Source organism: Parasteatoda tepidariorum, chromosome 8 (assembly GCF_043381705.1).
Source record: "Parasteatoda tepidariorum isolate YZ-2023 chromosome 8, CAS_Ptep_4.0, whole genome shotgun sequence".
Taxonomy (NCBI): domain Eukaryota; kingdom Metazoa; phylum Arthropoda; class Arachnida; order Araneae; family Theridiidae; genus Parasteatoda; species Parasteatoda tepidariorum.
Window position 1 is genome coordinate 36172960 of NC_092211.1, and position 14293 is coordinate 36187252.

Genomic DNA, 14293 nt, shown 5'->3' on the forward strand with positions numbered 1-14293 from the left:
CTTCTTTAACTAATTTATATATATATATAGATAGATTTTTTATGCTTTCATTACTTCATTACGTGAAGATAACGTTTTTTTTAAAGTTTAAATTTATTTTAAAATTCATTTTTGTACTACGTGATATTGATATTACAAAAAAAAATATTTCTCTCATCCAATTTTTAAATTTTTTTAATAAATCAGTTTTTGGAAAAAAAAGAAGTTTTTTTTTTTAAAAAAAAGTTTTTTTCATTTTTGAATTTTAACAACTAAGTATTTTAAAAATTAAAAGTATTTAATTTTCTGAAAATATTACAGATAAATTCCAGGTTTTCTGATTAAAAAAAAATTCGTGCTTATGTTTAGATAAAAATTTTGTTCCTTGCCGTTAGCTTGTCTAAGTACGTGTGCGGCCCTTTGTTATTCAACCTTCTGTGCAAGTAGCCCTTCATTCAAAAAGGTTGTGCATCTCTAAATTTACACAATATCAGAATAGTTATTAATTAAAAAAATAACGCAATTCCAGTATCCCTATTAATTATCTCTAGAGACAATTAGACAATATTAAGACAGTTTTAGTTCTCGAGACAATATTAAGACAATTTTAGTGTCTTCATTCAGAGAAATATTTTTTTTTTACAAAATCTAAGTAATTTCTAACGTCAAAAATGTCATTGTTAACATGTAGTTAATATAACAATGTAAGTTAGCAAATGTAATTAATGTAACAATATAAGTTTGTAAATGTAACTATATTATAACAATTCACTTGGATAAAGTGAATATTTAATTAAGCTTACCTCTTCAATATTTCCAAATAAAATAGTCAATTCTGCTTTTGTAGCAAGAGTAGTTTTTTCTCTTAAAGGAAATATAAACCGTTCATTTCCTAAGATGATTGTGTTTAAAAAATCTTCTTCACATAACAATACTTTCAATAAGGCTCGTTCTCGCCGCCAAAGCATAATATTGCAATCCTGCAAATATCAATTATTATAACAAAGCATATTTATTGAATTTTTTCATTCTCATATATGAAACCTTAATTAATGGCAAAACCAAGCTTTATTAATTAAACAAGAACTAATAGCCATTTTCTCATTAGTTTTTATAAACAACACTTTTTTCACTACAAAAATGAAACACTTCAATTGGAGTCTGTTGGGAATGTGTTTTTAAATATTATATATAGCTATATATTAAAGGATAATTTGTTTAAGGTAAAATTTAATAAAAAAGGATCAAATTTCCTTCTTTTTTTTCATTTGTACTTCTTCTTAATCACCATTTTATAATAAAAAAATTTTAAAAACCAAAAAANAATAAATGTAACTTATTGTTTTTCTTAATTTTCTTCGTGTTTTTTTGTATTTATTTATTATGCTATATATATATATATATATTCATACTATAGTGAAATTGAGGTAACAGTTTTAGAATGCATTAACAGAATGTATCAACATATTCAGAAACATCAAGAAATTGTTCAGATCTCAAAATATGTCATGGTTTGATCATTCAATAAACATATACACTCTATATGTAGTTTAAAACTGGAATACACTCTAAGTAATAAAAGGGTAAACATTGTACATGGAAAATTATTAAAGCTGAACAACACAGAAAAATAACAAATAATGTCTTTTAAACAGACATAGTGTAGTTTCAGTTCTGAAATGAAGTACATACATCAGTGTTGAAGCACAAGATGAAAGAAAGAAACACATGGATGCAGAATGAATTAACAAAAGAGTTACACCAAGGGAAAGGGGGAGATGGCTAGTGGGGTAGAGGATACATCATCGAACAAGATAATCATACAAAAGAAAGAATATGAGTTTGGCATATCTGTTTTGTTTTTTTAAATCAGCTGTCACAAGAAGTTTTATTTAAATAAGGATCTCAATCTTTCAAGAAGTATGGATATCTATTTTCTTTCAGTTTCGTGCAACATCTGTGATTCTCACCTTACTCAACCACACCTTTTCCTGTATTCTGTTCCTTGTTCTTTTGTTTTGTTCAATCTTGTTCACACTCCCTATTAGTCAATCTTACTTTTTTCTTTATTGTAACTTATTTGCTCTTTTCTACTGCATCTCTGTGTTTCCCACTTTCAGTCTGCGTTTCAACTTTAAAGAAAGTTTTCGTTATTAGATTAGACTATTATATGTCTATTTATGAAGCATAAATGTGCTTTCTTTTAGTGTTAATTAACAGCTTACTAACAAAAAGTTTTATGAATTTCTAAATTATCTTACTTGAATAACCATTTTTGGAGCTTTTTTTGTAAACGATTCTTTTCTCCTTAAACTTGTTTGCCTTTTCCTTGCTGCTAATTCTCCTTCAGATCGAGATACTTCCACTTCCATCATATCGTTTACATTTCTTTAAAAAGAGTAGTTTCAATATATTGGAAGAATTTTCTCTTAAAACATATAAAAAAAACTATATATTTTTACGTAAACACGTCATAGCTAAAGACGTTTTTTTTTGTGAAATGCAAGCTTTTTTAAGCAAGCAGACTTTTTCGCGAGCTGTTTTACTCTGAAGTATGATCTGGAAGCAAGTGACGTTTTCAAAAATTGTTTATCAAAAACTAACCATATGATTCAAGAGATTTCTCCCGAAATTTATAACTTTTTTGTACTTTCAAAATGCATTTGTTTCTTGTAAAATTTCGATTTTTTTGCAATAATACATTTTAAATTAAATTTTTGACGTTTTTGTCAACTTCTTCTATACACAATTTGGTATAACGCGGCACCAATATCAGTTGTTTATTTAAGTGTTGTCTACCTAAGAAGATAACACGTAGATCGTTTATAAGTGATTGTTTTAAATCTTAAGGAACGCAACTTCTTTTAAAATTTAAAAGGCACAACATGCTAAAAAATACTCTCTTTTAATTCGAAATGTACATTGCAAAAAATATCCTGCGAAATTTTCAGTTGTAAACCGGCAGCTGGGTTGCTTATGCGAAATCGTAAAACTTACGAGTAAAGGCATAGCCTCAACGATTTTTTTACCATATAAAAACAAGTTTTCACCGTGAAAATTACAAAGCAATTCCGTAGTCACAACGGCTTTTTATAATACAAGAACAAGTTTTTTCCGAAAAAAATAACGAGGAAAATTTGTTGTCAAAACGGATTTTCATGACAAGGGAACAAGTTTTCTCTTGGTAGGTTATGAAATATTCGCACCAAAAATATTCCCGGTCAGCATTTTGTCAGTTTGAGCCGGAGCAGGATTTGCATGACCAGCCACTATTGGGATTCGAACCTGAGTTCCCTTACTGGAGGAGAGCGCTCTGTTCCCTAAGTAGTCACGCCTCTTGTGTTTATCTTGCCTGATTACTTACCAAAAAAATATATCTAAGGAAAGATAATAACCAGGTAGAGTATCAATTTGACGAAAAAGTTTAATCATAACTTTGTTTATACCGTGTATTTATATTATACGAACTCATAAATATTTTCGGACAAATAATAGCAAAGCTCTGAAGACAATTGCAAGATGAGTTGAGACATCACTTGTAGGATACACCAATCAACGCATGAAGAGCTTAATACATTCCTCAACTGGTGCCCCAGAACTATTAGAATGCGAAATTCTCATTCAAGCATAGATAGAAACACCGCTGTGCTGTTTAACTCAAAGAAGACGAGTATTTTCCCTCTCTCACGATAGATGGCACCACTAATAACTAACTAAGTCATATTGCACGGGTTACTTGATGAAACACACCTTATGAAAAGATTAACATAACCTAACTCCAATGTAATTCCATGTAAATTTCATTTATACGGTATTGAAACCTTGATAATTTTAAATGGTTACAAAATGGTTGTTTTGTATTCATGGATTTTTAACCATACCAATTGTAAACGGTTTCAAACCTGCACAGAATAATTAGATAGATAGACTGCTGCTGGCTATTTGACCGTAATTTTAGAATGAAAATTCGATTAGTGTGTTATTAAGTGAAAGTATTCCTACTTTGTAGTATTCCTACTGAGCTTTGAAATATAGAGAAAAATCCGGAAACTGTTCCTTTTATATCTTTCTTAACGTGTGCTTCATGGAAGTTTGTAATAACTAAAAATCAATATCTTGATTTATAGCTAAATATCGTAATTTATAGCTCAATTTTAAGATATGAAAAACTATTTACATATACATATCTAGTTTCGCACAAAGATACTGTGATAACTTTTTCTCATACTTCACTAAATTTTCAACTTCTTCTCTAGTCTTTTTTGCTAATGGCACTTTATTAATAGAAATCAATTTATCCCCTGGTAACAAGCCAGCCTTTACAGCAATGCTATCTGCAAGAAGAGAATAAACGAATCTTGAAATTATTTACTTTTTACATTTCTGATGACAAACTATCAAATTATCCCTTTATTTTTATTACATTGTTGTTGTATTGAAAATGTATTTATGTATTTTCTTTGCATAAATCACTACACCTTTTGAAAATAAAATGAGGTACCTTCATAAAGCTCAATTTTTTCCAGAAAATAATTTAATTGAATACTTTTATTTTATGTTAATAAAAAAGTTATGTACTAAAATAATAAATATTTGTATTTAATGAATATCAATAAAAGTTGGCATTGTTTATTTAAGCGAATTTAATGAATTACCTTATTTTATTTAGCAAAAGTTTCATTTGATTTTCTTGAGTTTAGAGTGCGAAGCGTGACATGTTCTTTTATTCATTGAAAAGCGAGTTATCTTTGAGCTTGAATATAGTATAAACATAAAAGAGAAATAATTATAAATCCTGAAGCAGCACAAAATAAAAAATAATAAAAAAATAACAAAAGAAACAGCTGCTTTGATTCGAAATCCAGATATCATCAGTATCAAAATATAGAATAAGAAAAATTTACAGAAACAATCATGATTCAGTAAAAATAAAAAATAAAAACTTTATTTTAGATTGTAACATTTGGTGATGTTACAATCTGAAGTTAATAAAAAAATAACTTTAAAAAAACGTTCTCTGCCGCATTTTTCTTTGTGTGTTGGCACCAATGATGATACTTGAATATAGTAACGTTTACATTACATTATTACATTACATTATTATTGTTTACATTATTACGACATGATTTTAAAAGACGAATCAAATCCGAAGCTTTCATTTTCAAATTAAGAAAATAGTGTTTATTTCAACTTAAACATTTATAAATAATATCGCAATTTAATTTTAAATTTTTTTTTTACATCTTGAAAAAGAAAATTACCTTCATGAATAAAATCTACTTGTGGCGGCTTTGTCCAAACGACAGTAAATCCAAAACCAGCCGAACTTCTAGGTATAACAATCTGAAAAAAAAAGAAGATATTTAATAAGAATATTTCATAACATACAATAAGAAAAATTCCTGACATTTATATGATATTGAATTCTTTCACGAAGCAATATGTATTTTCAGTTAATCTCGATTCTAAAAAAAATACTATTTTAAGCATATAATACTTGTTTGTTGTTGCTAGTTGAGGAACATTTATAGGTCACTTTTTATTTTATTTTATTCATTTATTTTATGCTTTACTTTTTTGTTAAATTTAAAAATCAAATTTTTCTGCAAACTATACATTGTGTCAAAATTGATTGAGAACGATCAATATCTCAAAATCTACATATCATATCTAAATACTAAGAATACGCATATGAAATGTTTTTAAAAGATACTTTAAATGATACTGAACTTGACTCTTTTCCTCAATGTCACCCCGATGTGCGGAGGCAGATCCGACCTCCTAAGTAGGAAACCCTGTTTTTCATTGCAGATTTGGTTTTTCCAGAAAAAAAGTATCGCAATTTGATATCAGGATTGTTGCGTTTTGGTTCATAAGTGACGCTGAATTATTTAAAATAAAATTATTTAAAATAAAAATGTCTCGAGAGATACGTGCAAGACCGAAGTGTAATAAAATTAGTCTTGTTTGATATTTTGGAAATTTATCTAACGACACCAAACTTGCTTCCCTTTCTCCAAACTAGACTTCACCACTCTCAGATGTCTTAAATCTGGCACCTAGAGGAAGAAGTTTAAATTTTGTATCACTCTATGCATTGTTTAAAACTGGGTCCATCCGTCGATGCATCGTTTTAAATTTTTAATCCAACGCATACACCTATGTTACAATTTTCATTGAAATTTGAAATGAGAGTGAGATTGAAAAATAGGCTAATTTAACTTCATAGTTTTGGAAATAGTGAACACACTAGTACTTTAAATACATCGTTGAAAACATACGGAAAAAAGTAGTTTTCCTTTAACAAATATCAACAGCATATTTGAATAAATATTTCACAAAATAAAAACGCCCCACCGTGATCGCAATAAAAACAGTTCCCAGTAGATCACTAAAGTCAAGCATCACTGGCTGCGGCCAATGAGCGGGTGGGTGACAACTTCTATTAGCCTGCGAAGGGACAGAGATGTGCGGTATCGGTCCTCGTTAAGCTATTCTATCGCAAATTGCTCGACGTCGGGCCACCAAAGCGGGGGAGTCATCCCTTTTGAAGAAGATCAAATGGTCTCGGATCATACTCAGGGATGTGTCCCAGACAGTCACCAATGTGCACCATTATGCAGCTAGTGTGTCAAAATGAACTACTACAATAAAATAAAGACGCTCACAGTTATTAGAATATCAATGTCAGACACATAATAATAACTAAACAGGAGTTAATAACTTATATGGTTATTTTGAATACAATTTTGCCAATAGCTTACTGTTATAGTTGATTTCTTTTTTTCGCCGGACCATTTTTCAGAGGACAATCTAAATGATCTACGAAGACCTATAATAAAACATATAATAAGAAGACACATAATAGAATAATATTAAGGCAATGTAGTGCTACAATGAAACAATAGTGGACTGGACTAAGGAACTTCTTTTAATTTAAAATGAAGAAATGTTACATTTAATTTCGACAATGTCTTATAAAATAGAAGAAAAAAAACTAAGACAAGCAATGTGCCCCATATTCACTGCCCTTAATATACATTTTTAGAATCCTAGTTAGAAATGAAGACAAAAAAGTATACTCAATTGTCCTAAATTAATATTCAAACGAAGAGTAATCAATCAAGTTATTTGTCCAAATCCGGCTTATTACTAATAAGTAAGGAGAAATTAAAACCATTCAAATTAATTTGGTTGTCCGGTGAAACAATTGTTTTAGATATCTTTTTTCAATTCATCATCTTTCAATTTCCTAAAGCAATCAAGCAGGTTTTGACATTTTACTTGTCGCTTTCCTCTCCAACAATTTATCAGGTTTTTCTATTTCTTTCGTATACATCGTACCTTACAAATATCAATGTATAATTTTTTCTTTTCAACTTCTACTTTGACGACTATTCTGACAATAAATATTTAAAACGGTATATATTGTGATTTAATCTATTGTTTTTAATTTAATTGTTTCTAAAATTGAAAAGAAATTAAAAAATTTTTCTAAAATGATACAATTACTGCCTCATACTCATTATCAATAAATGTATTATTAAATATTACTTTATATATTTTGACATGAAACTAAGAAACAATCATAGTCATGCATTTAACTGCAAACTTGTTCTACTCGTTCTAAAAATTCTTTCCTTTAACAATTACGGAGTAAAATTGATTTACTTATATCACAGGTTTCTCTTAAGTTAATAAAAAATCTCATTAGAAGTAAAAATTTCTCCGCACTTAAATTTTTTCAAACGATATAAAAATATACATGTTTTTTTTTACTCAACATGTTGTCGTCTAGAAACTGATATGGTACTTTAAGTATTTACTACTTTGCTTGGCGAACCTTGATTCTCGATAACTCTGGTGAGTTTCGTATAAAAAAATTTAAAGCAGACGATAAGTAATTTTTTTCCTGAATAAATACTGAATTAGTCACAGTAATTTTGCGTCTAGACAAAAGAAGTCATCGTTTCAGAAAGAGAAATTTGAAGTAAGAATTCGAAGTAAAAAAATGTGAATTGGCAAGAAAATCTTGACGGTTTAACTGTTAGCGCAATTTTGTTTATTAGCAGATTTATTTTTACAGTATGTTTTAGTTTTTTTCAGTTAACACTAAATTAATAATAACTTGTGTAGTGATGAAATAATAAAATATAAATTTCTTACCTGCCATTGCAAGAACTTTCTTTTTTTTCTTCCTTTTTTTCACCTCTTTAATTTATGTCTGATTAAGAAAAATATATATATAATAATGATATAAATAAGTAATTTATTTATGGAAAAAGTTTAAATAATTTTGTCTCAATAATATATTTATTGATTTTTTGCGAAAAAACAGGTAAATCTAATATTGATATAAAAGTATCTTTACTCGAAATTTAAATTATTTCAAGTAATGATACTCTTATATCAAAATTTAAAGGGAATGTATTTTAGAACTGAAAATTTTCTCAAATGTAGATGATTAAACATTTCAACTTTTTTAATGTAAAAACAGAAGAGAGAAAAATCTAAACAAATAATTAATTTCATATAGTTCATCATACTAAACGTCAAAATGAATTGAAAACTTTCAAAAATGCTTAAAATCAAATATTTATTCAAATTTTTCTCGAAGCTAATATTTTTTTGTTCATTCAAACTTTTAAAATGAGTAGATCTATCTTCTATTTTAGTTCTATTAAAATTTTCCCATTCCAGTCTAAAGTTACTTAAGTTCAGCCTTTTTTCCGTAGAATTATCTACCAAATTTCTTACAATGTTGCATTTTGTTAAGATGGAGCAGTAATTCTTTTAAATTATTTTTCATACAATTCAAAAGCAATTCTTTTAAATTATTTTTCATAAACTTTCAAAAAATGCTTAAAATCAAATATTTATTCAAACCTTTCTCGCAGATAATATTTTTTTGTTTTTTCAAAATTTTGAAATGAGTAGATCTCTCTTCTATTTTAGTTCTATTAAAACTTTCCATTCCAGTCTAAAGTTGCTTAAGTTCAACCTTTTTTCCATAAAATTATAAATTCCTACAATGCTGCGTTTTGTTGTTAAGATGGTGCAGTAATTCTTTTAAATTATTTTTCATATATTACAACCTGGAGAAAAAAGCAGATTTGGATAATTTATTATTAGTAGTAGTATTTCACGTTTAGTTTTCTTTAATTTTTAGATTTTTTTTTTTTTGAGGAGAAAGGAAAACTAATCTCAAACATAAATATAAATCACTTAAAAATGATATGAAACATGTTAGCATTATTTACAGAACAAAAAAATTAAAATAGAAAGCAAATTATCATTTTCAAATTTAAATCATATATACTTCCCTTGCTCTAAATAAAAAATTAAAAGAAAAATCACACATTTCCTTTCATTAAATTATGTAATATTATTTCTAATATATAACCATAATAGCTTTTATCAAAATGTTATACATTAAAGCAACGTCGATATAAAAACATGGAATTACTTTTAATAAAATGCTTTAATGATCCTTTTTTCCCTTAGCTAACATAAAAGCTATTCAGAAAAACTGTTGATTAAAATACTGTTAATTAAGATTTGTTTAAAGAAATTAAGTATTTTTGACGAATTCAAGAAGAAAATACATAAACTATTCATTACTTACAAATCTATCGTGAAATAAACGGTGTCATTCCCATAAAAGAAATGGTCCTTATCTTCTCAGATTGAAACCCTACAACATAATAATCCAATAACGAGAAATCGTACAAGAGAGTTAGTGTTCATTACCTTTCTTGCTAACCAAATAAGTGGCCGGGTTTGAATTTTCTCCTTCTAAATATTATAAGCTTGCTGCAGTAAAAATTTAGCATAGAACTCTTTGGCTCTTTACTCTCTTTTTTTTTTTTTTTTTTTTTTTTTTTTTTGTGAGAGAGGATTTTTAAGATAGCCATTTACTCCATTGATGCATTACCGAATGACTGATTTCTTTTGAATATTAGCAAGTAATAAATAGTAATAAAAACTAATACAACAATAATGCAAATATTTTGAAACTTTTTTTCCACTTACTTTTGTGTGTATGAGGTGGGAATTTTATATCGAAACTTTGACCACATTGCTCATTGATAAATTACCTGAATGACTGATTTCTTTTGAATATTAGCAATTGATGAATAACCTGTTACAACTATCAGATTCATTCATTGTTTCATTCATTTCCAAAAATGTGTACACAAAACTTTTTTTAGTTTATTTTTGTAATGCACAAATTGAAAGCCTGTTTTTCGTAAAGGGTAAAAAAAAAAAATAACAAATCGACCAACACTACGCAAGCAGAATCTTGTTTTAAAACCTAAAATTTAAATTTTCTTACTATTATTCTTTGCTGCTCTAGACTTCCCAAAAAACCCGTTATTAAGCAAAACACGTTTGTGGAAAATATTCTCATCAAAATAAAGGTTTACTATATTCAATATAAAGTAGACCGAATGAATGTTTTTTTTTGAATACCAGCAATTGATAAATAGCCTCTTACAACTATCAAATTCATTCTTCTTTCGTTCATTTCCAAAAAATGTGCACACAATAATTTTATTAGCATAATTTTGTAATGTACTAGTTGAATGCATGTTTTTCGTAAAGAGCAAAAAAGTTAAATAAATAATAAATCGGCATTAATCGAGCAACACTACGCAATTAGAATTATGCTTCAAGCGCCATAATTTTAAAACCTAAGGCTTCAATTTTCTTACTATTATTCTTGGCTGTTCTGGACCTCCGAAGAAAATCGTTATTAACACATTATTAAGCAAACCACGCTTTAAGAAAATATTCTCATCAAAATAAAGGTTTACTGTATTCAATATAAAGTAGAAACCGAAAATGATGCTATCGTGACCAACTAATGATAATCAAAATTTACCACAATCAGATAATTTTCCCATTAATTTCGCACTTCGATACACAATTTTGTTATTTCAATTTACAGTGTTATCCGCATTTTTTCTTGGACTTCTCTGAAAAAATGCATTAAAAAATTCTTTTCTATACAAAAGGTAAGAAATGAATACAGTTCTTCGCCTAAAGATGAGAAACCTAAATGGAACCTGTAAATGGAAGACCTGTAGCCCAATCAGCAGCAAACTACAAATAAGCAAAAATGACCAATAATATTATTGTCCAATGAAATTATATAAAGTGTAAAATTACCACTAAAATTATTGGAAAGCTAATAAGTTAGAAAAGAAAAGTTCTCTTGCTTCCAATAACGGTAGTATATGGATTCTTCCTTTAAGCCGTGTGGAGAAAGAGGCTAGCCGGTGGTGGAAATGAAATAGTATATCTACTTAATTAAAAAAATACAAATAAATCCCATAGTTTTATTTTTTGTTTCTTTCTTTTTATCTTTTTTTAAATTTTATTTATTTATTTTTTATTAAATAGAACTGTAAGCTTACAAGCACCACAAAAGCTATCAAAAGTAAAAAATAATAAACCCACAGATTCATGTGTTGTTTGACTTTGAATAAAGCATAACGGTAAACCAATAAAAAAGTGTTTATTATTATTACTGGGGGCTAAGATTAACCCTTGCACTTGCCGTATAATTTTCAGAACCCAAGCACAAATGGTTTTGGAGTTATAAAGTAGACACAGTGCCTTGGCCGTCTCTATACCTAAAAGAAAGTATTATTTTTTTTTTTAATTCTTCGAAACATAATCCTTTGACTTCCAATTGTAGGATTAGCGACTAAAAAGATGAGATACAGGTAGCACCAACACCGGCGAAAAAAGCAGGCAAGGTTCATGATCACCCGGAGCACCAGGGGGGCAAAGATACTCAGATTTAATGTTCTGTAAATTATCTATTTCCCCCTTTTTTAAAATATCGATTTCTTTAAATATATACGTATATGTAATTCTTTATTAATTATATATTCTTAGGTTAACATTTTTTCTGGTTAAAGTTCTCTAAATAAGAACTTTTCTAAAGATGGAAAGAGGAGTGTGCAGCAGGAAAACCTCTCGTGTGACATTGAATAGAATGAGTTCCGTATTTTCCAAGGAAAATCTTTTTTGTTGAGATTTATGGTTCAGGAAACCATCCAACAAACCAAGCTAAAAGGTGATTGCAAGAGAAAAACAGGGTAAGGAGTGACCTTGAAGAATGACCATGACCTCAAATTTTGCGTCAATTAAGCCTGTATGTCAACGGTACTCTTAATGTAATGTGAAATTGTTGATACAAATCTTAATATTTTACGTAAAAAAATCTTCGATTTTATCTCAAAATGTAATTCAGATTTAAGTTTTTCATGCAAATCTCGGTAGATTTTTTTTAAAGAAATTTGGACCATTTAAAAATAAGACCAAAAGATTAATATCCGAGATGATTATATAATTGCGAAGACCTTAGTATATTTTAAGTTAACAACAAAAGCCATATATACACTTTTACAATATTTTACATATTTTATTCTTTAACGCGAACTTAAAATAATTATTAAAAGATTTTCTGAGAAATTAAAGCAAGACTTTTTTTTCTAAAAATATTTGCTAATCGCGGACTCGATAACTTTTTTATTCATCTGACTTTCCAAATGTTTATTATTGCTGTATTCCCATAGATCAGAGCTAAGAACCATTATCACTGCCTGTGAAAAAATTTGCCAGTATAATGGAATTGTGAATTCGAACATGAGGGCAGGAACTTGATTGGGCAGTTTTTTGCGGACATATAAATATTTTAGAAATTAAGTTCTCACTCGTATCTCCAAATTCGAACATGTGAATTTTTTGCATGCGGTGTGAATTATCCCTTCCAATATTTTATCTTTTCATAATACAATACTTTACAAATTTAGACCATCAAAAACAGTTTTCAATATTTCTAAGAAATTTACTCAGTTGTACTCCATCTAGTTATAAAGCGAAAAATCGGTCAATCTAATGGAGAAAAAAAATCTTTAAAAAAGGAATCTCATTTGCGGTTCATTGAAAAAAGAAAGTGAAAATTGGAGATCGAAATAGGCTATAGGTGGCATACAGCAGAACTCTGCACCTATTGCAACATTTCGCATGCTTTCACCATTATAATTCTATGACCTTCTATGACTCTCCACAAGCTATAGCGTGTGGAGAGTCATAGAAGGTGTTAGTTTCTGTTTTGATTTTCATACAGATTAAAATCTTTTTAAGTTGGGAAACTATATGGAATTGAAAACTACATTAAGCATAGTTCAAAAGAAAGCATCATGGAAATTTGAAAAAATATTTTCACGATTTTAAAATAAAAAATATTTAGAAAAGAAAAAATGTCGTAGTACATTCCTATACAACTGAAAAGAGGAGGAGAAGGAAGGGCCAAAGACATGGAACCGGTCTTCTCCTCAGATGGCGGATGCGAGCGTTGCGATCGCCTATTGCTCATTAGAAATGGAACCGGTGTCCTTCGCAATCGCGAATCTATTCTTTTAATCGCGAATCTTCATTTTACGCAAACGCAACAATTACATCAATCAAGTCTACTTTTTCTCTCAGGGACCATTCGCGATCGCAACGAACTATAGGGGGCGTTGTTGTATGAGACGCTTACCTGCGATTTCCATATGAACCGTCATTCAGTTACTCTGGAGACGTCGTTAATGTAGCGTGTAGCATTGCAACGTTCCTTCTTTAATGTGGCTTATTAAATTTAAAAAAGAAAAATGCTTGATCTTCTTTCTTGTACAACCGAAAACAAAATGGTATCTCTTTTTATTAGAGAAGGAATATCCAAAACACATCGGAAAAATATTTGTACATTAACAGAAAAAAATATGTATATTCTTATAAGAGTTAAAACCTAATGCCCGAGAAATAGTATTACTAAATTTAATGATATAACATGAAAGGCCCATTTAAACTTTACATTCTATAGTTTTAAGAATCATATTACTTCAAAAATTAAAATGAACAAAAAGTATACATAAGCCTCATAATTTTATGAAATTTAATTTTGTAAACAAAGTTTTTTGACAACAATTTTTATCAAAAAATTTCAAGTTTCAATAAAAATCATTATTTAGAAACTAAGAAACGTAAAATAAAGAATGCTGACGAAACAAAAAAAAAAAAACAATTCTTTTTTGTCGCCATTTTTAGTGCTACGAAAATTCGTCTTTGGGATTTGCCAAAAACAAAACAAGATGCAATTTTATTTTTTCAGGAGGGAAATATTTTACCGAAAAAACGAAAATGTACCAATTCCCACAACATAAAACTTTATCTTGGTAAACGTACGTTTTGGAAATGTTATTTCATTTGGAATCTTATTTATCAGAGTTCATATGGCGATATGATTGTTTTGAAT

At 28.5% G+C, this 14293-nt stretch overlaps 1 protein-coding gene across 1 annotated transcript in view; it reads right to left on the minus strand.

The window, feature by feature from the left end:
• Positions 1-9700, minus strand: part of LOC107451366 (uncharacterized) — a 62118-nt gene extending 52418 nt beyond the window's left edge. Inside the window, exons 1-7 of the mRNA XM_071184632.1 lie at positions 9605-9700; positions 8146-8203; positions 6744-6811; positions 5241-5322; positions 4208-4313; positions 2241-2367; positions 783-959 (exon numbers count right to left, since the gene is read on the minus strand). Of these exons, the coding sequence (XP_071040733.1) occupies positions 783-959; positions 2241-2367; positions 4208-4313; positions 5241-5322; positions 6744-6811; positions 8146-8152 (567 nt within the window). The 5' untranslated portion in view covers positions 8153-8203; positions 9605-9700. The remainder of the gene's footprint in view (positions 1-782; positions 960-2240; positions 2368-4207; positions 4314-5240; positions 5323-6743; positions 6812-8145; positions 8204-9604) is intronic.
• Between the last annotated feature and the right edge of the window lie 4593 nt (positions 9701-14293).